This window comes from Phocoena phocoena, chromosome 3 (genome assembly GCF_963924675.1).
Source record: "Phocoena phocoena chromosome 3, mPhoPho1.1, whole genome shotgun sequence".
Classification (NCBI taxonomy): domain Eukaryota; kingdom Metazoa; phylum Chordata; class Mammalia; order Artiodactyla; family Phocoenidae; genus Phocoena; species Phocoena phocoena.
The window spans coordinates 166,157,947-166,182,294 of record NC_089221.1 but is presented as its reverse complement, the minus strand read 5'-3'; the positions used below and the strand labels follow the sequence as shown (position 1 = coordinate 166,182,294).

At 51.7% G+C, this 24,348-nt stretch overlaps 1 protein-coding gene across 1 annotated transcript; it reads left to right on the top strand.

The window, feature by feature from the left end:
- The first annotated feature begins 1,062 nt into the window (after window positions 1–1,062).
- Window positions 1,063–14,750, top strand: SLC44A2 (solute carrier family 44 member 2 (CTL2 blood group)). Its single transcript, XM_065874784.1, has 22 exons — window positions 1,063–1,099; window positions 1,574–1,622; window positions 4,858–4,931; window positions 5,055–5,139; window positions 5,720–5,804; window positions 6,002–6,112; window positions 6,192–6,252; window positions 6,340–6,463; window positions 6,583–6,666; window positions 6,760–6,872; window positions 8,476–8,607; window positions 8,706–8,805; window positions 8,890–8,982; window positions 9,159–9,243; window positions 9,850–10,112; window positions 10,198–10,292; window positions 10,845–10,948; window positions 11,054–11,127; window positions 11,216–11,286; window positions 11,451–11,539; window positions 13,158–13,242; window positions 14,113–14,750. Exons 1-22 carry the CDS (start codon window positions 1,063–1,065, stop codon window positions 14,217–14,219), a joined length of 2,121 nt encoding a protein of 706 aa, XP_065730856.1. The 3' UTR covers window positions 14,220–14,750.
- The last annotated feature ends 9,598 nt before the right edge of the window (window positions 14,751–24,348 follow it).

Here is a 24,348-nt window from a genome sequence, read left to right as displayed (position 1 = left end):
TGGTATCCCATGCCTTGTCTTTGGCTGGTTTTGGTTTTATGCTTTAGACCCATTTCACAGTTGAGGAAGCTGAGGCTCAGAGAAGGTAAGGCCCTGGCCTGAGTATCCTCGGGCTCAGATGGGGCCGGAACATTCAAATCCAGGGCCACCTGGTAGGGTATCAGCTCCACAAGAGCAGACCCACAAGACTGGGTCTCTCACATGCCGCTGTACCCAACAGGCGCTCAGTAAATACGTGTTCTTCAAAGCAGTGGCTTCAGGGTTATCGACAGTGAAAGTGTGCAAGGGTGGAGAGCTGAGGTGTGTAGCCTTGGGGGCCACAAAGGGACCAGCTGGGGGCAATGCCAGAAAGGGATGTGGCGCTGGGGGCTGTCAGTCCTAATTTGGCAGTTTTCCAGAGACAGGGACGTGGATTTTTATATGGACTGTCCCAATATTTAACTGTTGGCATTTACTTTTTTAAAAAAATGCATCCACAGGTTGGAGAGTTTTCAGCCCAAATACTCTGTCATTGGTTGTTCGGGTTAAGCCAGCTGCCCGTTTTGCTGTGCCTGGCTAGACACTGACCTCCCTGTGCCTCAGTTTCCATATCTGGAGAATGGGACAGTAATTAGGCGCTTTCCAGGGTTGAGAGATGTTCTAGGGCGGTGTCGCCTGGTTGGGGGCAGGGGGCTAGCCCAGGCCGCAGGGTGAAGCCACAGAGTGAAGCCACAGAGTTCCCCGGGTGGGGGCTGGGCGGCGGGGGGGGGGGGCGTGCGGAGAGAGCTAAATCGGGCTGCGGGTGAGTGACTGGAGCAGCTGCCGCCCCGCCGGGTCCTCTCCTCCCTCCCTCTCTCCTCCCTCCCTCTCTCCCTCCCTCTGTTCCGTGGTCCAGTCCGTCCGAGGCAGCAGCTCTGCTAGGGCCGGTCTGACCGGTTTGGGCCGCCCCGCCTGGCTCTGCTGGGAGGGGCCGCCGTCCGTCAGTCCCTCGGTCCCTCGCTCGGGACTCCTGCGCGTCTGGACCCGAGGGCAGAGAGGGAGCGCGAGCCGTCAGTGGGTCGTCGGGGCAGGGCGCCCGCAGGGATGGGGGGCGAGCGGCAGCATTACTACGGGAAGCACGGTAGGCAGTGCCCCGCTCCCGCTCCCGGGCCTGGCAACTTGGAGGGGGAGGGGGCAGCGGGAGGACCCGGGATGGGGGGACGAGGGGGGAGCGGAATTGCAGATCTCTGCCTGTCCCCCCCCCCCAACCCCCCATCGTCATCTGGCAGCACCCTTCACCCCAACGCCCGCCCAGAGGTCCCTCCAAACTCCCTCATCCGAAGGGTCTGTCCTCGCAGCCTCCCCAGGACTCCTGTGAGAACCATCTCCAGATCCCACCTTGGACTCTCCCCTCTCCACCGGGCTCGCTGGTAGCCTTTTTTCCAGCCCCCTCCCAGTGAGTGGTCGTCAGGTGATAAATCGGGCTGTTCACAGAAAATCCTCAGGATCTCTGAATCTTAATTCTCCGTGGCCAAGACACCCCTAGGAACATCTGGGGAAGGGTGGTCTGCCACCCTCATCTTGGATCACTCAGCTCAATCTTGCTGAATTTCAGGAACACCACAGAAGTATGACCCCACCTTCAAAGGACCCATTTACAACAGGTAAGCCTAAGCCGTCTGGGTTCCTGAGAGGGGAGGGGTCTCTACTAACACTGCCTCCACCCCTGTTTCTTTACACACCTCCACATTTGTACTCCAACAACCTGGTGATAAATATTTGCAACTTAACGATAAAAGAACTTAAAAGAATGATAAAAGAACGATAAAGGAATTTCCTTAATATACAAAGTCTTTACAAATGAATTTTTAAAATTCAGGCAAAAGACTGGAACAGATCATTTATAGAACAAGAAATACTGTAAACAGTGGAGTTATGGAGAAATGCTCAAACTCACAGGAAAGTAAAGAAATGTAATTTAAAACAGTAACCAAACAGAATTTCCCCATCACAGGTTGGCAGAGGCTAAAAAGATTGACACACTAGGGTATACAGAAGTAGAAATATAATGTTGTACACATGAAACTTACATAATGTTATAAATCAATGTTACCTCAATTTTTAAAAAAAAGATTGACACATATTCTGCTCTGAAACTAATTGATACAGTCTTTTTTGAAGGGAATTTGGAAATATGACTTTTTCTTTTTTTTTGATGTACAGTTGTTTGTTCCAGAGATTAAAATTCTATGAAAAAAATTCTCCCAGTAGACCGTGCATAGATGGGCAAAATCGTATGATAATCCTGCCTTTTTGAAAATGGCAAAAACCAACAATCTGAGTTGCATCTCTTGGAACTAGTTAGATACATTACAATGCATCCTTAGGTTATTTTATTACACAGCTGTTAAAATGTACAAGAGCCTTTATAAATAGTCACTTGGATCCCTCTCAATATATTAGTGAAAAAAACAAGACACAAATAGTGGGTGTATCATAATCATACTTGAGTTAACCAAAAAAAGTTTTTTTGGAAAACATTTGTACCAGTGAATAAAGAGCTCACTAGAAATCATTAACACAGGTTACTCCTGGAGAGGAGGGTTATGTGGGAGACAGTTCTTGGTTATGTACATTCCTGTGTGGTTTAAATTTTATCATGTTCATATTTAATCTTATGATAATAGTTTAATTTTTTTCTTTTTAGTAAGTGCTAACATGGTTGGTGAAACTTATGGGTTTTTGTTTTCGTTTTTTCTTCCAGTTTTATTGAGATATAATTGATATACAGTACTGAATAAGTTTAAGGTGTACGGCATAATGATTTTTTAATTTAAAAAAGTTTTTAAAAATTTTTGGCTGCGTTGGGTCTGTGTTGCTGTGCGCGGACTTTCTCTAGTTCCCTTGAGCGGGGGCTACTCTTGGTTGCGGAGTGGGGGCTACTCTTCGTTGTGGCACGCGGGCTTCTCATTGCGAGGGCTTCTCTTGTGGAGCACGGGCTCTAGGCGCACAGGCTTCAGTAGTTGTGGCATGTGGGCTCAGTAGTTGTGGCTCGCGGGCTCTAGAGCACAGGCTCAGTAGTCGTGGCGCATGGGCTTACTTGCTCAGCAGCATGTGGGATCTTCCCAGACCAGGGCTTGAACCTGTGTCCCTGCATTGGCAGGCAGATTCTCAACCACTGTGCCACCAGGGAAGCCCCAGCCTAATGATTTGATTTACATATATCATGAAATGATTACCACAAAAAGTTTAGTGAACATTCATGATCTCATATAGATATGAAAGAAAAGAAGAAGAAAAAAATAACTTTTCCTTGTGATGAGAACTCTTAAAATTTCCTCTCAACAACTTTCACATATATCATACAACATTATATTTACCGTGTGTACATTACATCACTTATTTACCTTATAATTGGAAGTTTGTACCTTTTGAATACCTTCATCCAATGCCCCCTTCCACTCCCCAACTGCCACCTCTGGTAGCCACAAATCTGATATCTTTTTCTATGAGTTAGTTATTTTTTTTTTTTTTACATCTTTATTGGAGTATAATTGCTTTACAATGGTGTGTTAGTTTCTGCTTTATAACAAAGTGAATCAGTTATACATATATTCCCATATCTCTTCCCAGTTAGTTTTTGAAGTATAATTGACCTACATCACTATGTTAGTTCCTGGTGCACAGCATAGTGATTCAGTATTTCTATACATTACAAACTGATCACCACAAAATAGCTTCACTTTTTAAAAACATTAATATGAAAAAAAAACATTAATATGCTATGCTGGTAAGGATGTAGGGAAATGGGCACTTAATCAAAAGAGAGCTGAACACTGCTGCAACCTGCTTTGAGGACAGTGTAGCATGAGGTATTAAAATTTATTTTTTAGTTTTTTTATTGAGTTATAATTAATATACAATGTTATATTAGTTTCAGGTGTGCAACATAGTAATTTGATATTTTTATACATCATGAAATGATCACTGCAATCAGACCAGTTACCACCCATCACCATACAAAGTTGTTACAATATATTTTAAAAAAATATTTATTTATTTATTTGGTTGTGCTAGGTCTTAGTTATGGCAGGTGGGCTCCTTAGTTGCAGCTCGTCGGCTCCTTAGTTGCAGCATGTGGGCTCCTTAGTTGTGGCTCCAGGGTTCCTTAGTTGTGGCATGCAAACTCTTAGTTGTGGCATGCATGTGAGATCTAGTTTCCTGACCAGGGATCGAACCCGGGGCCCCTGTATTGGGAGCATGGAGTCTTATCCACTGCACCACGAGGGAAGCCCCCAAAGTTGTTACAGTATTACTGACTGTATCCCCTATGTGTATATTACATCCCTATGACTTATTTATTTTGTAGTTGGAAGTTTGTACCTCTTAATCCCCTCTACCTGTTTCGTCCATCCCCCACCCACCTCTAGTCTGACAACTGCCAGTTTGTTCTCTGCATCTATGAGTCTGTTTCTGTTTGTTGGTTCGTTTCATTTTTTTAGATTCCACATATAAGTGAAAGCATACATTATTTGTTTCTCTGTCTGACTTATTTCACGTAGCAGAATATCCTCCAGATCTATTCCCTGCTGCCGCAAATGGCAAGATTTCATCCTTTATGGGGGGCTGAGTAATATTCTATTGTATGCATACACACCCCATCTTTACTCATTGATCTATGGATGGCACTTAGGTTGCTTCCGTATCTTGGCTTTTGTAAATAGTGCTGCAATGAAAGGTATTAATATTTAAAATGCACGTGCCCTTTGGCACAGCATTGGTACCGCTCAGGAACGTGTGTCCAAATAACACATACCTATATATGTGTACAAGGCAGGATGGGTCCATGATATCCAGGGCACCAGTACTCCCACCCTCATACGGTCTCTTGCTCCCCAGAGGCTGCACAGATGTCATTTGCTGTGTGTTCCTCCTCCTGGCCATTGTGGGCTATGTGGCTGTAGGCATCATAGGTGAGCAAAGGAGGGGATGGGATTGGGGTTCCAGGGTGGAAGGGCAAGCCACCGCCTCTGGGGCAGAAGTGGGGCTGGTGCTACGGAGTGGCAGCCCCTCGGCATCTCTGGATCCCTCCACAGCTTGGACTCACGGGGACCCTCGAAAAGTGATCTACCCCACTGATAGCCGAGGCGAGTTCTGCGGGCAGAAGGGCACGAAAAATGAGTGAGTCTGGCTCCTTGGGGCCTGCTGGGTCTGGGGAGGAGTGTGCGGGAGAGCTTCATGAGCACTGGGGAGAAGGTTCTAGGCTTTCCTCGCCTCCATCCATCCACTAGTCCAGTCAACAAGTATTTATAAAACTCCCGCCATCCCCAGCCTCTGTTCTAGGCCTTGGGGACACAGCACTAAATGAGACATTCAAAGTCTTGTCCTCTGGTGGCCCACATTTTAGGGGAGAGACAGAAAGGAGACAGTCCCAGATCTGATGTCCGCAGGTGATGAATAGGTGAGGTAAAAGAGCAAGTTCAATCCAAGCTGTGCCATTCCCTGGCTGTGTGACCTACGGCAAGTGTCTCAACCTCTCTGGGTCTCATTTTCCTTATCTCTGAAATGGGGATCATGACAGTCCCACTCTCATGGGGCTGTTGTGACGGTTAGATGAGCCAGCACATGTCCAGTGCTTAGAAGAGCACCTGGCATGGAGTTGCTGCTGCTGTGGTTATTGCTGTTGTTGTTTTCGTTAAGATAGTCTATATAGGCTGATTGAGAAGTCTTGACAGTTTCCATCTCCCTTCCCCAACCCCAGGAACAAACCCTTCCTGTTTTATTTCAACATTGTGAACTGTGCCAGCCCCCTGGTCCTGCTGGAATTCCAGTGTCCCACCCCCCAGGTAACTTGTCCCCTCCCCACCTCTTTCCTTTCCCCCACTTCCACCATCAGGTCCTTTTTCCCTCTGTAGCGGCAGCTTCTCTCCCAGCCCTTTCTCTCTCCCTGGTGAATAGGGGGAAGGGGGTGGGACCTCTGTCTTGAGAGGCGATCAGGTGTCTGTCCAGACCCCACTCAAACCCTGCCTCCTGCCCCCCCAAGATCTGCGTGGAGAAATGTCCTGACCGTTACCTCACCTACCTGAACGCTCACAGATCCCAGGACTTTGAGTACTACAAGCAGTTCTGTGTGCCTGGCTTCCAGAACAACAAGGTAAGCAGGTAACTGCCCAGGCAGTGGCAGGTCGAGAGTGCTGGCCCGCAGGATTGACCCCCTCCCTGTCTCTTGGTAGGGTGTGGCTGAGGTCCTCCGAGATGGCGACTGCCCCGCCGTCCTCACCCCCAGCAAACCCCGTGAGTCTGGGGTCCCATGAGCTTGGGAGGGGCATGGGGAGGTTTCAGGGCCTCAGCCTGACTGGTCCTATCCCCTGCTCTGTGCAGTGGCCCAGCGGTGCTTCCCAGACATCCACAGCCACAAGGGGGTCCTCATGGTGGGCAACGAGACAACCTATGAGGATGGGCATGGCTTTCGGAAAAACATCACAGAGCTGGTGGAAGGCGCCAAGTGAGGACTGTGACCCACCATGCTGACATCACATTTTCCTGGGTGGGACAGGGTATCCCCTGGGGCTGGCCCAATCAGGGAGCGGGGTCCGACCTAAAGCCTTGTCTGCCTTCCCCCAGGAAGGCCAATGGAGTCCTGGAGGCCCGGCAGCTGGCCATGCGGATATTCGAAGATTATACAGTCTCCTGGTACTGGATTATCATGTAAGTTGAGAGGGAAGGTAGCCCTCATTGGGCTGCCCTGTCTGAGACTGGTGAGCGGGTGGGGTCCGCTCACGCACCCATTTTATCCCCCAGCGGCCTGGTCATCGCCATGGTATTGAGCCTCCTGTTCATCGTCCTGCTCCGCTTCTTGGCTGGCATTATGGTCTGGGTGATGATTGTCATGGTGATTTTGGTCCTAGGCTACGGTATGTCTCTCCCTCCCTGTGTCCTCCCCTCCCCACAGTCGGCAAAATGCCTATGCCCTTTGAGCTGTCATCGGCCTATCAAGGATCTTCTGTCCCTGGCGGTCCAGTGGTTAGGACTTGGCGCTTCCACTGATGGGGTCTGGGTTTGATCCCTGGTTGGAGAACTAAGATCCTCCAAGCCGTGTGGCACAGCCGGAAAAAAAACAAAACAAAACTTCTCCTGAGCCATCCGACATCCTCCATCTTTTATTTGGAATATTTGTGAAGATATTCATCTCAACATTGTTTATGAGAGCAGGTACTTGGAAACAACCATTACATCATAATCTTCCCAAGCAGGACTGGATCTGTATTTCATCGACAGCAAATGCATTCTAAAGGATACCGTTTTGCACAGTGGCTAGGGCCACATCCTCTGGCACCAGAAAGCCCAGGGTTCAAATGCTGGCTCTGCCAATTCCTTGCTCTGTGACCTTGGGCAAGTGACTCTACCTCCCCATGCCTCAATTTCCTTCTCTATAAATTGGGGATAATTAGTATTTACTAGTTAGGAGACTTAATGAGAAGAAGACAGTCTGCGGATGAGATGCGGGAGGGCCTGAGGCCTGTGGAACTCAGAGGCAGTGCTCAGAAGCCAATGCTTCACGTTCTGTTTATTCATTTAAACTTTCCAAGAGGAAAGAGGCTGGATGTGCAACCTACACTGGAGACACAGATGTTAAAATATTCATTTAGGAAAAAAAACATTTTTTTTTTTTTTTTTTTTTTGCCATGCCGCGCAGCACGTGGGATCTTAGTTCCCCGACCAGGGATTGAACCCATGCCTCCTGCAGCGGAAGTGTGGAGTCCTAACCAGTGGACTGCCAGGGAATTCCCAAAATGTTCGTTAATAGTCGTTTCTAGCTGGGTGCTGGCCGTTTTGGTGACTAGCTTTTTGTACTTTATCTGTACTTTATAACTTTCTTCTACCAGAGCTAAGGGGAATGGTGAAAATCCCTAATGCTACCCCACTGGACGTTAGCACCCGTGTCCTCCCTCCCCACCCATGAATCGTTGTTCCAGGATGGCAGAGGGGTCAGGAAAGCCTCAGGCCACACAGCATCTTGACTTCTATTCACTCATTCATTCATCCATCATGTACTGAGTGGCTGCTATGTTCTGGGCAGTCTTCTAGGTCCTGGGCTTACAGCGGTGAATAAAACAGGACAAATCCTTACTTTTGGTGGAGCTTATATTCCAGAGGGTATGGGCAAGACGGGCAAGAAACAAACCAGAAAACCTCTGGGATGTCAAAGCTGTGAAGGGGGATAAGAAATTGGAATGTAAGAGGGTATGATTCTAAATGGGGGAAGAGATCCCAGAAGGTCTCATGAGAAGGTGACATTTGAGCAGGGACTAGAGGATGTGAGGATCCAGTTGGGGAGAGACTGAACCAGGCAGCAGGAACAGCAGGGAAAGGCCCTGAGGCAGCAGCAAGCCGTGGCAGCCCCTCTCAGCCTTGGTTTTTGTTTCTGTTACATGGGTGTGGTTGTACACGCTTTGTAATGTTGCGGGAGCCGTCGGAGGGCTGAGGTCAGTCGTAGCACGGTGGTTCCCCATGCAGGAATATTTCATTGCTACATGGAGTACGCTCGACTGCGTGGCGAGGCCGGCTCTGACATCTCCCTGGTGGACCTTGGCTTCCAGACGGACCTCCGCGTGTACCTGCACTTGCGGCAGACCTGGATGGCCTTCAGTGAGTCCCAGCTCCCCATTCAGTGAGGCCTGGGTGGGAGTGGGGAGCCCAGGCAGGTTGATCACTCTCTGCCCCCCCCCCCCCCCCCCCCCGCGCAGTGATCATTCTGAGCGTCCTCGAGGTTATCATCATCTTACTGCTCATCTTTCTACGGAAGAGAATTCTCATCGCCATTGCACTCATTAAAGAAGCCAGCAGGTGGGTGCCGGGGTGCCAGGGGGTCAGGCTGGGGTGGTCCCAGGCCTGCTCGGGCCTTGATGTCTGTGTTTCTACTCCTCCCAGGGCTGTGGGATACGTGATGTGCTCCTTGCTGTACCCACTGGTCACCTTCTTCCTGCTGTGCCTTTGCATCGCCTACTGGGCTAGCACCGCTATGTATCCACCGTCAGACCCCGATCTCCGACCCCGGGGCTGGGGGCTAAGTGCCACACTTGCCTGGAGGTGACCTACATCTTGGGGGCAAAGCCTGAACCTGGTGTGGGAATGGATTCTTTTCCACATGCCCCTGTGGTCCCTAATCCCAGACGTTGGGTTCCTTAATGAGCCTCTAGCTTTCTGTCCACTTCCAACGAAGCTGTCTATAAGATCTTCAATGACACTGCTTGCTCAGTTGCTGGGAAAACCTGCAACCCTGAGGTGGGTGTCCGGAAGTGGCGGGGTGGCTCTTTCCCTAGCAGCCCACAGTTGATCTGAAGGCCTCTCATCTCCACTTGGGGACCATTCAGCAAACATTTGGTACCTGCCGTATGTCCTGTGCCAGATGTGGGTGGCAGGGAGAGGAAGAGATCCAGCCTGGCACCTACTCCCCCCCACCAAGTGCTGATCTACCCACTTTCCCCCACCCCTTGACTTCATTTCCTGCCCCGACACCCCTCTCTTAACCCAGTGGTGGTCAGTTCTTCCTTTAGAGCCCCGTCTTGCCTTTCACAAGCCCCTAACCTGCCTTCCATGGTCCTCATACTGATCTCTGCCACTTGTGATCTGTCCACATGGCCACTCCATTGATCCCCAAGATAGCTTATCCCGCCTCTCTGACACCCAATGGGATGGTGATCCCTAATCTTGTTTCTAGAAGGCCTTTTGAGAGCCCCTATCCTAACCCCCCAATTCCTTGACTTAACTCTGTTCCCCATGACTCCTGTCCCATCTCGTGGTCTACCTGACAGGTCTGACCTGATGCCCAGAGCCCACTCTGAACCCCTAGCCCCTATGATGTGACCAGGCTCTGCGTCCCTCCCACAGACCTTCCCCTCCTCCAATGAATCCCGCCTGTGCCCTGGAGCCCACTGCCAGTTCGCCTTCTACGGTGGTGAGTCGACTTACCACCGGGCCCTGCTGGGCCTGCAGATCTTCAATGCTTTCATGTTCTTCTGGCTGGCCAACTTCGTGCTGGCGCTGGGCCAGGTCACGCTAGCTGGCGCCTTCGCCTCCTACTACTGGGCCCTGAACAAGCCGGATGACCTGCCTGCCTTCCCACTCTTCTCTGCCTTCGGCCGGGCGCTCAGGTGGGGCCCAAGGTGGGCTGGGGGTAGGGGTGAGTTGGAGTGGAAGAGGCCTGGCTGGACCACTGACCACTCCCTCGGCCCAAAGGTATCACACAGGCTCTCTGGCCTTCGGCTCCCTCATTCTGGCCATCGTGCAGATCATCCGAGTGATACTCGAGTACTTGGATCAGCGCCTGAAAGGTATGGCCCACAGATGGTTGGCAGTAACTCCCGAGGTTGGGGGGGGGGGCTGAGGGGCAGCTTGGGATTGGTTCTTGTGGGGGGGGTGGGGCTAAGGTGGTAGGACAAAGATTGGTTTCTGCCTATGGTGGGGAAAGGGTGGGGCTGACGGTCTTGAGTGATTGGTTCCTGTGATGGAGGGGTGGCTGAAAGAGCCCACTGGGTGTTCTTACTGCTGAGGGGGTGGGAACAAGAAGACTGGGCCACCACTGGTTCCTGACGAGAGGGTTCGGCTGGGATTGGTTGTACTTTGGGGTGGAGCCAAGGAGGCATCAAGGATTGGCTTCTGCCCTGGAGGCGGGGCCAGGATAGCAGTGTGGGTTGTCACTGCTTCTTGTCTTGGAGGCTGGGCCTGAGGTCCTGGATCAAGTCTCCTCTCCCCACCTCTTTGAGAAGGTGGGCTCTAAGGGTCCTGGACTATGGCAAGTGTGTGTAACAAGGAGATAGGGGGCTCCTGCCAGGCCGAGTGGGGTCTCCTCTCACCCACCTCTGCATCTCTCCCTCATCTACCAGCTGCGGAGAACAAGTTTGCAAAGTTCCTCATGACCTGTCTCAAATGCTGCTTCTGGTGCCTGGAGAAATTCATCAGATTCCTCAACAGGAATGCCTACATCATGGTGAGTAAGCCTGGGACCAGGCACTAACCCACCAGCTCCTGCTGGGTGGAGGAGCCCTCACTCCCCACCCACTGGGCCTGATCCGTCCCTCCCACCTCCCTTCAGATTGCCATCTATGGCACCAACTTCTGCACCTCAGCCAGAAACGCCTTCTTCCTCCTCATGAGAAACATCATCAGGTCTGGGAAAACACTGTCCTCTGGCCACCTCCCTCCTCCCCCAGGCCCTGAGCCAGCACTCACGCCTGTTTCCTACTGTCCCCGGCAGGGTGGCTGTCCTGGACAAAGTTACCGACTTCCTCTTACTGTTGGGCAAACTTCTGATCGTGGGTAGTGTCGGTGAGTGCTGTCCAGCTGCGGGAGCCTGTTGGGGGCCGCTTGTGAGCTGCTGTCGGGCCCCCACGTCTTCTCTGATAACTGTCTTCTTCTCTGGGGTCTTCTTGAGGGGGGCTATTTCCTTTATCCAGAACCCTCAACCATCCCGGTTTCCTCCCCCTCTCCAGGGATCCTGGCTTTCTTCTTCTTCACCCACCGAATCAGGATCGTGCAGGACACAGCACCACCCCTCAATTATTACTGGGTTCCTATACTGGTATGAACTTTTGGGGACAGACAGGGGTTGGGGAGAAGATGTTGGGACTTGCCTAGCTACCTTTGACTAGACAGATGTGGATGGGGCTCAGAGGTAGGGAGTTGTTAATTCAGGACACAAACATTAAGTACCGACCACGTTCCAGGCGTGACCTGTAAAGGCTTTACAGTTTGGGACTTCCTTGGCGGTCCAGCAGTTAGGACTCCGCTTTTCCACTGCAGGGGGTACGGGTTCGATCCCTGGTTGGGGAACTAAGATCCCACATGCCGTGCAACCAAGAAAAAGGCCTTACAGTTTAGGAGTAAATCGACATTAACCAATGATGATCTGCATTGGATGCATGCTTGCAAACTTGTGTGTGCCACAGGGCAGAATTACAGGGAACCAATTGTTAGAGCTTGTGGTGGAGGATGTGGGCAGGTGTGGGAGTCCAGGGGGCTTCCCCGTGGAAGTGATGTCACACCTAAGATCTGAAGAAGATGCAGGCAACATCCAGGCAGAGGGAACACGTACGGAAGCCCTGAGGCAGGACTATGCCAGGAACAGTGAGCAAATCAGTGTGGCTGGTGTGGAGGTGGCAAGGAGGTGGAGATAAGGGCAGGGAGGTGATGGGGCCGTGGAGGGATTAGGTCATCACCCTAAGAGCAGTACAGTATCTGAGTGCAGGCCTTGGAGCCCAGTGACCTCGATTTTTTTTTTTGAATTTTATTTATTTTTTATACAGCAGGTTCTTATTAGTTATCTATTTTATACACATTAGTGTATATATGTGACCTCGATTTTTATCTTAGTTCTTTATTTGCTAGTTCTGAGTGACTCTGGGCAAGTTATGTAATCTCTCTCAAGTCTGCTCACTTCAGTCAATAAATGCTTATCAGGTACCTACCAAGGCCCCGTGAGTTTCCAGATTGCTGGGGATATAGTTATTTTTAAATTAACAAAAAAATTTTTAATTATTTATATTTTTGGCCACATCTCGTGGCATGCGGGATCTTAGTTCCATGACCAGGGATCGAACCCACATCCCCTGCAGTGGAAGTGCAGAGTCTTAACCACTAGACTACCAGGGAAGTCCCAACTGGGGATATAGTTATAAACGGGATAGACACAGTCTAGTAGGGTTGTGAGCATTAAACCTGTCTTGCCCTGAAGATGCATAAAATTGCAGCCAGAGGAAGGCCTAAGAGGAGGGGCTTTTTTTTTTTTTTTTTTTTGGCTGCATTGGGTCTTTGTTGCTGCGCGCAGGCTTTCTCTAGTTGCGGCAAGTGGGGGCTACTCTTTGTTGTGGTGCGCGGGCTTCTCATTGCGGTGGCTTCTCGTTGCGGAGCACGGGCTCTAGGGCGCGCAGGCTTCAGTAGTTGTGGCACGCGGGCTCAGTAGTTGTGGTGCGCGGGCTCAGTTGCTCCGCGGCATGTGGGATCTTCCCGGACCAGGGATTGAACCCGTGTCCGCTGCATCGACAGGCAGATTCTTAACCACTGCACCACCGGGGAGGTCCAGAGGAGGGGCTTATCAGCAGGGAAATGCCATAACCCCAGCTGGGGAGGGATGTGGTGGTGAGTGGGGGGTTGCCCTGAGCAGGAGCTGGGGTGGAAACAGCTTGTCTCTCCTTGCCTAGACGGTGATCATCGGCTCCTACCTGATTGCCCACGGCTTCTTCAGCGTCTACGGCATGTGTGTGGACACACTATTCCTCTGTTTCTGTGAGTAATCCCTCATCCCCACCCTTCCTGGGCCCTGACTCCCTTTTCCCCTCTGGGCAGAACATCTCCCTCCGATGGGGGTACACACGCCAACCCAGTGCCCGCAGCCTCCCCTAGGGCCTGGCTGTCCCTCGTCGCAGGGCCCTGGCGTGCCCTCTCTCAGCTTCCCCCTGTGCTCAGAGCTTCTCCATCCTGTTGTCCCCTGGTCCAGGCTGCAACTAGAACACTGTGCCCCTGGGCCCTCAGCTTCGGAGTTTCCGGCTTTGTTGCGGGGCGGGTGGGATCGGTGGCTGCCACTAACTCTGGTCTCTCCATCTGTCTGTGTTTTTTTGTTTTGTTTTCTCTTTCTCTTCCTCTCCTCCATGCCTGCTGGCTTCCCTGTTCTTCCCTGCCTCCCTCTTTCCCTCCCTTCCTGACCACCCCCATTCCCCCCCTGCTGGTTCCTGGGGGGAGCCCAGGTGAGGACCTGGAAAGGAATGACGGCTCTCAGGAGCGACCCTACTTCATGTCGCCCGAGCTGAGAGACATCCTGTTGAAGGAGAGTGCGGAGGAGGAGGGGAAGCGGGGCGAAGTCGAGTAGAGAGGGAGGCTGGCTTGGAGGCCACGCAGGCCTCCTTGTTTCCTCCCTGTAGATCGGGGGTGCACGCGGGGCTTCCTGGCCTGGGAGTGGGGAGCATGTGTGTGGGTGTGTGGGTGTGTGTGTGTGTCGAGTTCCCAGCCTGCTCCAGTCCACCCCCTCCAGTCCCAGCATGTCTTGCTTCCTAACCCTCTGAGGCTTCTCTGTGGCCCCTGTCCGCCCACCCTGTCCCCTAAGGCCCCTGCCCGTGGGCTCCCCTCATGCCACCTGCTCTGGGGCCTCTCTCTCCGCAGTGGAGGACCTGGAGAGGAACGATGGCACCGCTGAGAGGCCTTACTTCATGTCTCTCACCCTCAAGAAGCTTTTGAACAAGACCAACAAGAAGCCGGTGGAGTCCTAAAGGCCCCGCCCTCCTACCCCTCCCCGGAAGTCTCACAATGGGTGCTTGGCAGCTGGGTCAGAACCCCCAGCCCATCGGGCTGACCTGAAGTCCTATCACTGCCGCCCCCTTCCTGCCCCTCCCCATCATCCAGTTACCAGTTTCCGGGAACCTGGAGGATTTGTGGGATCTCCTCCCTATGCCGAGGGCCAGTCCGCGTTTTCACGGCTGCCCCCCACCCCCCAAAAAAACTGTGCGATGAGTCTCTCCAGCCCCCACTGGCCCGGATGAGAAGCCCAGCGAGGCTTCTTGGTGTCTGGCATGCAAGGGCCCTCTGCGGGCTGCCCTCCGCTTCCTGTCCCCCTCTTATGACAGGACAGCGTTTGTGTCTGCAGCAGCGGTGGCCACAGGAAGTCCACTTTTCACTTGCGTTTCCTCCGGCCAGGATGCCAGGACCCTTCTCTGGGGCTGAACAACTGGTTACCGGCTGCTGCAGGCATTTATTATTATTTTTTTAACCTGGACATGCATTAAAGGGTCTGTTAGCTTTTTTTCTGTCATCACGGCTGAGATGGGGCCACTGAGGAATGCTTTCCGATGTCCCCTCCTCGGTAGGGTTGGGGTTGGGGTGGGGGTGTGCCAGGTAGGGGTGTCTCCTGGCACAGAAGGCAGGCTGTCCGGGGAGGGAGGCTGGGATCAAGCTGGTGTGGAACAGGGGGGAGGAGGTCGCTAATAGCGGCTTAATGGAAACCGGCTGGCTGGCAGGTTGGGCCGAATCCCGCCGCCCCCCGCCGCCCTTCTCTGCCAGTTATTGACACAGCTCTCTTTGTAAGAGAGAAAAGAAACTGAATCCACCCAAGGGATGATTTCAGAGGAAGTGGGGAGATGGGCAGATGCCCTGGGCAAATGGGGGGACCCCTCCCCCGGCCCAGTCCCCTCCCCTTGAGGATCCTTTTGCCAAATTTGTTGAACTCCGGGGGAACGGGTGTGCTGGTTCCCCCTTCGCCATATCCCAAGGCCCGCCCCCCCGCGCCCCGCCCCGGCTCCGCTCAATCCAATCCAGGATCCCAATCCGGGATCTGGAGAAATCCCAGCCTGGGGTTTCTGTCTCCAGTGCCTGCCGCCCCCTCCCCCATTCTGTCCGTACAGCCCTACTTGTAACTGCATTCCAACCACTAATAAAGTGCCTATTGTACAGAGCCGGAGCCTGGAGTGTTTGTGGGGGGAGTGGGAGGCTGGTAGGGGGAACCCCAGCTTCAGCCTCCCTGGGATCCTCTGATCTGGGGCTACTCTCCCCAGGGAGGAGGAGGGAGGGCAGGAAGCCTCTGTCTGCTGGCCTCCGCCTGAATTCCACCATGCGGCCGGCTCAGGTTTCTCCTGAACAAATAGCCCTTATTAGGCTCTGATCCTCAGACTGCAGAAGGTGGCAGTGACCTGCCTACCTCCTCATCACACAGCCTGGACATGTGCCCCCAGGCCTGCTTTGTCCCTGGCCGGGCACCTGGGCACCATAGTCTCGTCTAAAGGGCTTCAGACCTGCCAAGCTGCCCGACCCTGCTAACCTGGAGGCTCGCTACTGCCCCCTTGGTGCCAGCTCGCTTACTGTCACTTCTGGGCCAACTGCTCCACCATGTTAACTGTCTTTCTCCCTCCTACATTCCTGCCTCCGGAATTTTTTCTTAAATAACTACCATTTTTGGAGTACTTCTCATCTGCTTATGTACTGTCGCCATTCACTAATTAAGGCAGGTGAGTTGGGCGACGTGTCTGAAGGTGACCCCAGCAGGAAAGGGGCTGAGAAGGTCAGGTCTCCAAAGCCCTCACCCGCTATCCTGTACAGATGTTCTTTGGGTTTCCTTGTTTGTTCGATCTTTTAGGTTTGTTCCTTTCTTACCCCCCAGCTCCTGTTAACCCCGCCTCCAAAACAGCTCCTAAACCTGCTCACTTCTCCCCATAGTTCCAGGTCCCAGCCTTCGTTATCAACTCATCCGTCCCCACTCCTTCACTGTTTCCCCCACAGGTGCGGAAGGGCGCCTGCTAACACCGGAGTGAGTTCACACCCCTCCTCTGCTCAAGAACCCTCCGTTGCTCCCTTTTACTGAGTGAAAGCCAAAGTCTTCATGGCAGCCCACAAGGCCCGGCCCCATCCACCCCATTAACACCCTCTTGCTGACTCATCCAGACACCCTGGCCCCAGGGATTGTGCCTGAAACGCTCTCCACCTGGCTCTTTCTACAGCTAGCTCCCCATCCTGCCTTCAGCTCAGCGCTTACCTCCAGGAAGCCTTCCCTGCTCATCAAAAGTTGGCCTTGGGACTTCCCTGGTGGCGCAGTGGTTGAGAGTCCGTCTGCCGATGCGGGGGACACGGGTTCGTGCCCTGGTCCGGGAAGATACCACATGCTGTGGAGCGGCTGGGCCCGTGAGCCACGGCCGCTGAGCCTGCGTGTCCGGAGCCTGTGCTCCGCAACTGGAGAGGCCACAACAGTGAGAGGCCCGCGTGCCGCAAAAAAAAAAAAGGTGGCCTTGGGACTTCCCTGGTGGTGCAGTGGTTAAGAAGGTTAAGAATCCACCTGCCAATGCAGGGCGCACGGGTTCGAGCCCTGATCTGGCAGGATCCCACATGCCGCGGAGCAACTAAGCCCTTGCGCCACACCTACTGAGCCTGCGCTCTACAGCCCGCGAGCCACAACTACGGAAACATGTGCGCCTTGAGCCCATGCTCTGCGACAAGAGAAGCCACCGCAACGAGAAGCCTGCGCACCACAGCGAAGAGTAGTCCCTGCTCTCCGCAACTAGAGAAAGCCTGCATGCAGCAATGAAGACCAGTGCAGCCAAAAATTAATTAATTATAAAAAAAAAAGTTGGCCTCTCTTAGTGATGACCACGTCACCGTTTCTTTTCCTCATGTCACTTGTCACAGTCTGCAATTACTTCTTTGTATTTTCACTTGCTAACTGTCAGTCTCCCCAACCAGAATGTCAGATCTTGCCTATTCTTTAGTATTGAGACTTTATCCCAGGGCTGGGCAGAGTGCCTGGGACAGAGCAGGCACTCAGTATAGAGGCATGAAACAGCTGAATGAATGTAAAGGGTTTAGCACAGTGCCTGATCTGGAAAGTGCCCAGTGTTAGCAAAAGTAGAAGCAGGGAGACCAAAGAGGAGGCTACTGCTCTAGTCCCAGCACATGCTCTGATGTGTCTTGGTGATAAAACGTGTGCAGATTTTGGATATAATCTGAAGAGGAGCTGACCTGATTGATTACACGTGGAATGTGAAAGAAAGGAGCTGGGACTTCCCCGGTGGTCCAGTGGTTAAGACTCTGCGCTCCCAATGCAGTGGGCCTGGGGTCGATCCCTGGTTAGGGAACTAGGTAGAGCCTGCATGCCGCAACTGAAAGATCCGGCACGCAGCAACAGATATCCCGCGTGCCTCAACTAAGACCTGGCACAGCTAAATAAATAAATAAATATTTTTTTAAAAAAGGAAAAGAGCCAAAGAAGCAGGAAGAAGCACAGCTCTGAGTGGAGGCAAGCCCAGGCAGAGTCCTGCAGAGGGCACATGTCGCCTGATTGCCAGGGAGCTCTGGAGGTTGAGTTACAGCCTGCACCGGTAAGTCATTGATTAGAGGTGGCCCCAGGGGAAGGTAAGCTCTCAGGCACTTCTGATTCTCTGAGTGTGCTAGCAAAGGTGCATTGGCAACGTGGTCCAGAGCCCAGGGGTAGTTCTCTGAAGAAGAGTTGCAGGTACAGGCAGTGGTGCAAAACCACACAAAGCCCTGGCAAGGGTGCAGAGAAATGATAAAGTGGATCTGGGTAGGTAGGTTGGGTTGTTTTTTTTTTTTTTAGCTGCGCCACGCAGCATGTGAGATCTTGGTTCCTCAACCAGGGATCGAACCCACACCCCCTGCATTGGAAGCACAGAGTCTTAACCACCGGACCGCCAGGGAAGTCCGAGGTAGGTTCATTTTGGACCCATTGAACACAATACCTCCAAGGGAAGCTGTCACATAGATGGTTGCATGGGTGGATCTGGACCACAGGGGAGAATTTCAGGCTGCAGGCATGCCATCAGGAGTGCTCAGTGTTTTGGATGGTCTTTTACATCCCCAGGGCTGGCTGAGGCTACCTGCCCTAGACAGAGGCCAGTCTGAGCCCTGGGGAGAGGAGGAGAAAAAGTGGACTTGAGGAGAGCCAGAGAGGGAGCTGGGGGAAGACAGGGATGTGGTCACAAGTGCTCATGGCTTTAGTGGTGGAAGAATATGCATGGGAGCAACTGTTTGCTCTTGAAATAAGCAGGAAGGTCATCAGCTGAGAGCAGAGCATGGGGAGATGGCAGAGCTGTGAGAAGAATGAAGGTGTGAGAAATCATCTTTGCGTGCGGGAGAGCACCGCGTGAACAAGGAATGTTACGAGGGTTGTGGGAGTTTCTTTGCTCCCCCCAAACTCACCGGGGTACAAGGTGCAGGTGGAAAGCTAGATTTAGTTGCGGCTAATGGAGAGGAGCAGAGACTTGAGGGTATGGGCAAGGGAGAGATGAAGGATGGATCCTATCTCTCTGCTGCTCAAGACCCTCCTACGTAGCTAAAAAGAACCTGCTGTATAGCACAGGGAACTCTACTCAATACTCTGTAATGGCCTATATGGGAAAAGAATCTAAAAAAAAAAAAAAGAGTGGATATACGTATATGTGTGATTCACTTTGCTGTACACCTGAAACTGACACAGTTGTAAATCAACTATACTCCAATAAAAAAACCCAAACCAAACCAAACCAAAACCCTCCTATGGAGTTCAAGGCACCCAGAGTGAAAGCCACTGTCTCCATGTGTGTCCAGGGGGCCCTACAGGACCTCTTTGCCCTTTCCTGCATGGTGCTTCTTCCCCTCCTCCCTCACTGGCCCTGTTCCAGCCCCTCGGGCCTCCTCCTCGCTGCTCCTTCCACAAGCACAGACAACCTCTGGGACTTTGCACTGACTGTTCCCTCTGCCTGGAAGACTCTCTACCCAGCAATCTGCTTGGCCTAGGTCCTTAGGCTCCCTGTAAGGGCTTTTCTGCACACCATCTGACTTAAAATCTCACCCACCCTGGCCCTGCACCCCCCAGCTTTATTTTCGCCACTGCACTTGCCACTATGGACATCTTACATACTTCGCTCGTTGTTTATTGCCTTCCTCCCTTTCTAGGTCAGCTCCATGAGGCCAGGCCCATTGGATGGTTTTCTCACTGGGTCCCAGCAGCTGCTCCCAGCTGCAAAGCCTCTAAGGCCAGCTCCTCTGCCTCCAGAGACAGTCTGTAAGTTACCAGCTCTGGTGGCCGGCATTCATTGCTGCAGTTTGCCTCTCTGAGAGGTATGGATATAATGTGAGTCAGGATGAGGCCAGGCCAGGGGGAGAGGACCGCTGCCCTTTTGGAAAGGAGGTATAGATGTGCAGGCCAGTTACAAGCTGGCAGAAAACTCAAAAGTGGCCCAGGCAAGGGACAGACACAAAGATGTCTTCCAATTCTGTAACATTCTAGAACAGGTAATGTTCACCCTGGTGATGTAAGAAAAGGCCTGGCAATTGGCTGGGAAGGGCAGGAGGTAACTTCCTGGGGTGGTGACAATGTTCCTTGTCTTGACTGGGGTGGTAGTTACACAGATGTATGCTATGTAAAAATTTACCAAGCTCTACACTTAGGATTGGGTAAATATTATATTACTTATCTGTGAGGTTGGCCTGATATGGGCACAGCGGTGGGTGACCCACGTACAGCCATTTTGAGTGCGCTCAGCCATGCACTTCATGTAGTAGATACAAGGGACTGAAGAGGAACTGTGTTGGAACTTCCCTGGTGGTGCAGCGGTTAAGAATCCGCCTGCCAACGCAGGGGACACGGGATCGATCCGCGGTCCGGGAAGATCCCACACTCCACGGAGCAACTAAGCCCGTACGCCACAACTACTGAGCCCGCACGCCTAGAGCCCGTGCTCTGCAACAAGAAGCCACCGCAATGAGAAGCCCGCGGACCGCAATGAAGAGTAGCCCCAGCTCGCCGCAACTAGAGAAAGCCGACGCGCCGCAACGAAGACCCAGCACAGCCAAAAAAACAAAACACTGTCGTAAAATACACGTTAAATTTACCACCGTAACCATTTTAAAGTCTGCAGTTCAGTGGCATTAGGCACGTTCACATTGCTGGGCAACCACCAGGCATCTCCAGAACTTTTTCGTCTTCTCAAACTGAAACTCTGTCCTCATCAAACACTAACTCCCCATCCCCCTCCCCCAGCCCTGGCACCCGCCATCCTACTCTCTGTGTCTATGCACTTGACTCCTCTAGGGACTCAAATGAGTAGACTCATGCAGTATTTGTCCTTTTGTGACTGGTTTATTTCACTTAACAAAATGTCCTCAAGGTTCATCCATGTTGTAGCATGTGTCAGAATTTCCTTTCCTTTTACGGCTGAATAATATTCCACTGTATGGATGGACCACATTTTGTTTATCCATCCATTCATCCATCCATGGACATTTGAGTTGCTTCTACCTTTTGGCTATTAATGCTGCTACAAACATGGGTGTCCAAGTATGTCAAGTCCCTGCTTTCACTTCTTTTGGGTATATACTCAGAAGTGGAATTGCCAGGACTTCCCTGGCAGTCCAGTGGTTAAGACTCTATGCTTCCAATGCCAGGGGTGCAGGTTTGATCCCCGGTCAGGGAACTAAGATCTCACATACCTTGTGGCACGGCCAAAAAAAAAAAAAAAAAGAGATAAAAAGTGGAATTGCTGGATGACATGTTAATTCTATGTTTAATTTTTGGAGTAAACACCGTAACGTTTTCTTGCCCCATCTTTTGGCTCAGCTTTCTTCCAGGTCAGTTTCATTCTCTGTCAAACACTCCCTGTCCCCCAACCACACCTTGTACTTTGGCTTCAAGATCAGAGAAATAAAGGCTTCTTTTACCCACAAATCCCAGGGCTGGTGCTCACTGGCTCTGACTAGCCTGAGTTTGGTCAGTTACCGCTAAGCCGATCATTGTAGCCAGGCCATGGGACTGGTTTCAGAGTCCAGCAGTGGGGACCCAACAACTGAACTACAGATTGAGCAAGGGAGCGGGGTGGTTCCCCAAAGCACGGCGGTCAACCTATGTTCACTCTACTGAGAGGGTGGGAAAGCAGCAGGTGTGGTTCAAAAAACTTTCAAGCGGAGTTCTTGGGTGTGATCAGGGGACTTTGGGGTTGGGGGGCTGAAGTAGGAGAAATCTCTTAAGGTGAGGAAGGCAAGGAATGGAGAGGATGTTCATGAAGACACTAAAGTCCCAGAGGATGGCAGAATCTGTTTAGATCAAGGGACTGCAAGAGGAGAGGGGCAGACCTCACTCTTCAACTAATGAGGGAGTGGGTGTAATGGAGACAGGAGAAGGTAAAGCCAGAAGACAGTGGGCAGGGGTCAGCTAAGGCAAGGAGGTAAGAGAATTGTTATGCATACAGGGGGTTGCTAACCATGGAATAATGGAAAGGCAAGGGTGGGAGGCTGGGCCAGGGTGGAGGTGTAGGGATGAGAGGGCAGATGACATCTTGGGTCTCCATCTTGTATGGTGACCAAGGAGAGAACAGGGACAAGGAAGGCCGGGCTGAAAACCTCTTACCCAGCAGCTCCTGGTGGATGGCGTACAGGTGGGTCCACAGGAATACACTCTTAAGGGAGTTCTGGTTTTCTCATCACCTCACCTGCACTTTAATGGACCACGTCACTGAAAGAATCTGGTTGGATGGGGCACCAGTCCAATAGGTAACAATCACAACAACAACTGTTTCTTTTTTTTTTTGCGGTACGCGGGCCTCTCACTGTTGTGGCCTCTCCCGTTGTGGAGCACAGGCTCCGGACGCGCAGGCTCAGTGGCCATGGCTCACGGGACCAGCCGCTCCGTGGCATGTGGGATCTTCCCAGACCGGGCACAAACCCGCGTCCCCTGCATCGGCAGACGGACTCTCAACCACTGCGCCACCAGGGAAGCCCCACACAACTGTTTCTTTAGCATTAACTCCATGCCAGCCACTCCAGCAACGCTTTGAGGTTCAAAAACTCTTCAGGTCCATCCTGGGCTCCTCCATGGAGCCTTGGTCTGTAATCATGTTCTTATCTGCCCATATCAAAGGAATTTGGTAAGGGCTACCTTAGAGGAATGAGATCCTCAAAAGCCAGTTCTTCAGAAATGTAACCTTGGGAATTGCCTCTCAGTCCAGTGGTTAGGACTCAGCGCTTTCACTGATGTGGGCCCAGTTTCGCTCCCTGGTCAGGGAACTAAGATACTGCAAGCTGCCTGGCGCAGCCAGAAAAAAAAAAAAGCAACCTTGGGTCCCTCCCAAGAAAGGTCCTATGGGCTTGCCAATCAGAAAACTAGAAACCTTCCTTGTTCTGCCACTTGGTAGCGCTATTAGCTTAGTCAACTTGCCCCACCTCTGAGCCTCTTCCCTCAAGTGTCACGCAGAGGAATAGCTGATCTCTAACTCAGTGTTAAAGCCAAGTTATCACCTTTATTGTCATGGTGACCTTGAACAATCTAAATTTATTTTAGCTAATTTTGTCTGAATACTGCCCCATTAATTTAACCAAAACTTTTTTCAATCTCAAGCTTTATTTAAAGAAAGATCTCCAAGTCGGGGAAAAAAAAGCAAGATGCAGAGCGTCTATTATTTACGAGAAACTCTAATAAAAACATAATTAAGCATCTCTGGAACTAAAACATCTCTGGAGAGATACACACAAAAAACTTTACAATGGTTGCCAAAAAGGAGGGTGTCTGGAGGAGACAAATTGACTTTGTTTTCTCACATCGTTTTGCGCATTTGACATTTTATTTATATCATATGAATAGACTATTGGTTCAAGATCTAAGTGTAAACAAAAATGAAAAGTGATAGGTACAGCATGCACTCATTCTGTAATCACATTTTTACACCTTACCTTGTTAGTAACAACTATCATTTGGGGGCATTTGTTCTGCGCAAAGAATTGTGCCAGGTGCTTTTAAGAAAATAAATCATCACCATTTTGCAGATAACAAAACGGAGGCTCAGGGAGGGGCACTATTCTTGGTCACACCGGGAGACTCAAACCTAGTGCGACCCTGGATCTTGCATTCTTAACAAATTAGCTGCACCATCCCTACGTTTTTGCAAGGAAAATCCGTTATTAGGCCGTAAGTTTGGAACGACTTCTCGCCTTCTTTAGGAAGGAAACCTTTTGAACTACTCCTTGTTCCAAATCTCGGCAGTGTCTGAATCACAGACTCGCACACGACAACCCGCCTAACAACGACGCCTGTCGAGCGCCAACTCGATCCTGACACTGGAGATGAGTGGGGTTTAGTTTATGCATAGGTTGTACATCGGGGATCTCACGAAGCGCTCGGGAGGGTTCAACGACACCAGGCTTGTAAAGAAAAGGCGCTCGGTCCCCGGTAGCTTTACTTATGAGCCCTGAGAAGTGGTTGGCCGAGCATCTCTGTCGCAGCCCCAGCTCTCCCACCAAAGACCGTTAAGTCTCCAGTTGGGTTTTTTTCTGGATCGGGCGTCAGTTTCTCCATCTGTGAGTGGGCGGCTGGAAGATCCCGACCAACTCGGTTCTGCCCTTCAGAAGCTCGGCAATCCGGCTGGGCGCTACACCGGATAAAGTTTTAACACCAAAGACCCGGGGCGCTCGCTTGGCACCAGTCCCGGGGCAGCAACGAGGTGCTCGGCCCGCCCTTTCCTCGCACACGCACCTCGAGTCCGCTCGGCCTCTCGCAGGAGATGCGGACAGTGGAGAGGAAGTTCCGCGGTAATCCCTCGATTGGAGGCCGAACCTCCTCTACCGAGAACAAGCCACTATGAGTACGCTCACGCGCAAGCTTCTTTCCCGTTTCCGCCAACGTACTTCAACGAGCGTAAGATGGCGTCCGCGCAGGCGCGTAAACTAGCAGACGCCTAGAGACTCAGACGCTCGCCCTGCCTCACGTGGTAATGGCCTCTCAAAAACCGCCATTGAAAAAAAGAGCCGCGATGTTGTCACATGATGCAGGCCTACCAATACGACAACGGGAAGGCGCCACGGTCCTTGTCACGTGGCCAAGGAGAACGCTGAATTTGCCACTGTCACATGATCAAGTAGAGGCGTGGAAAGAGG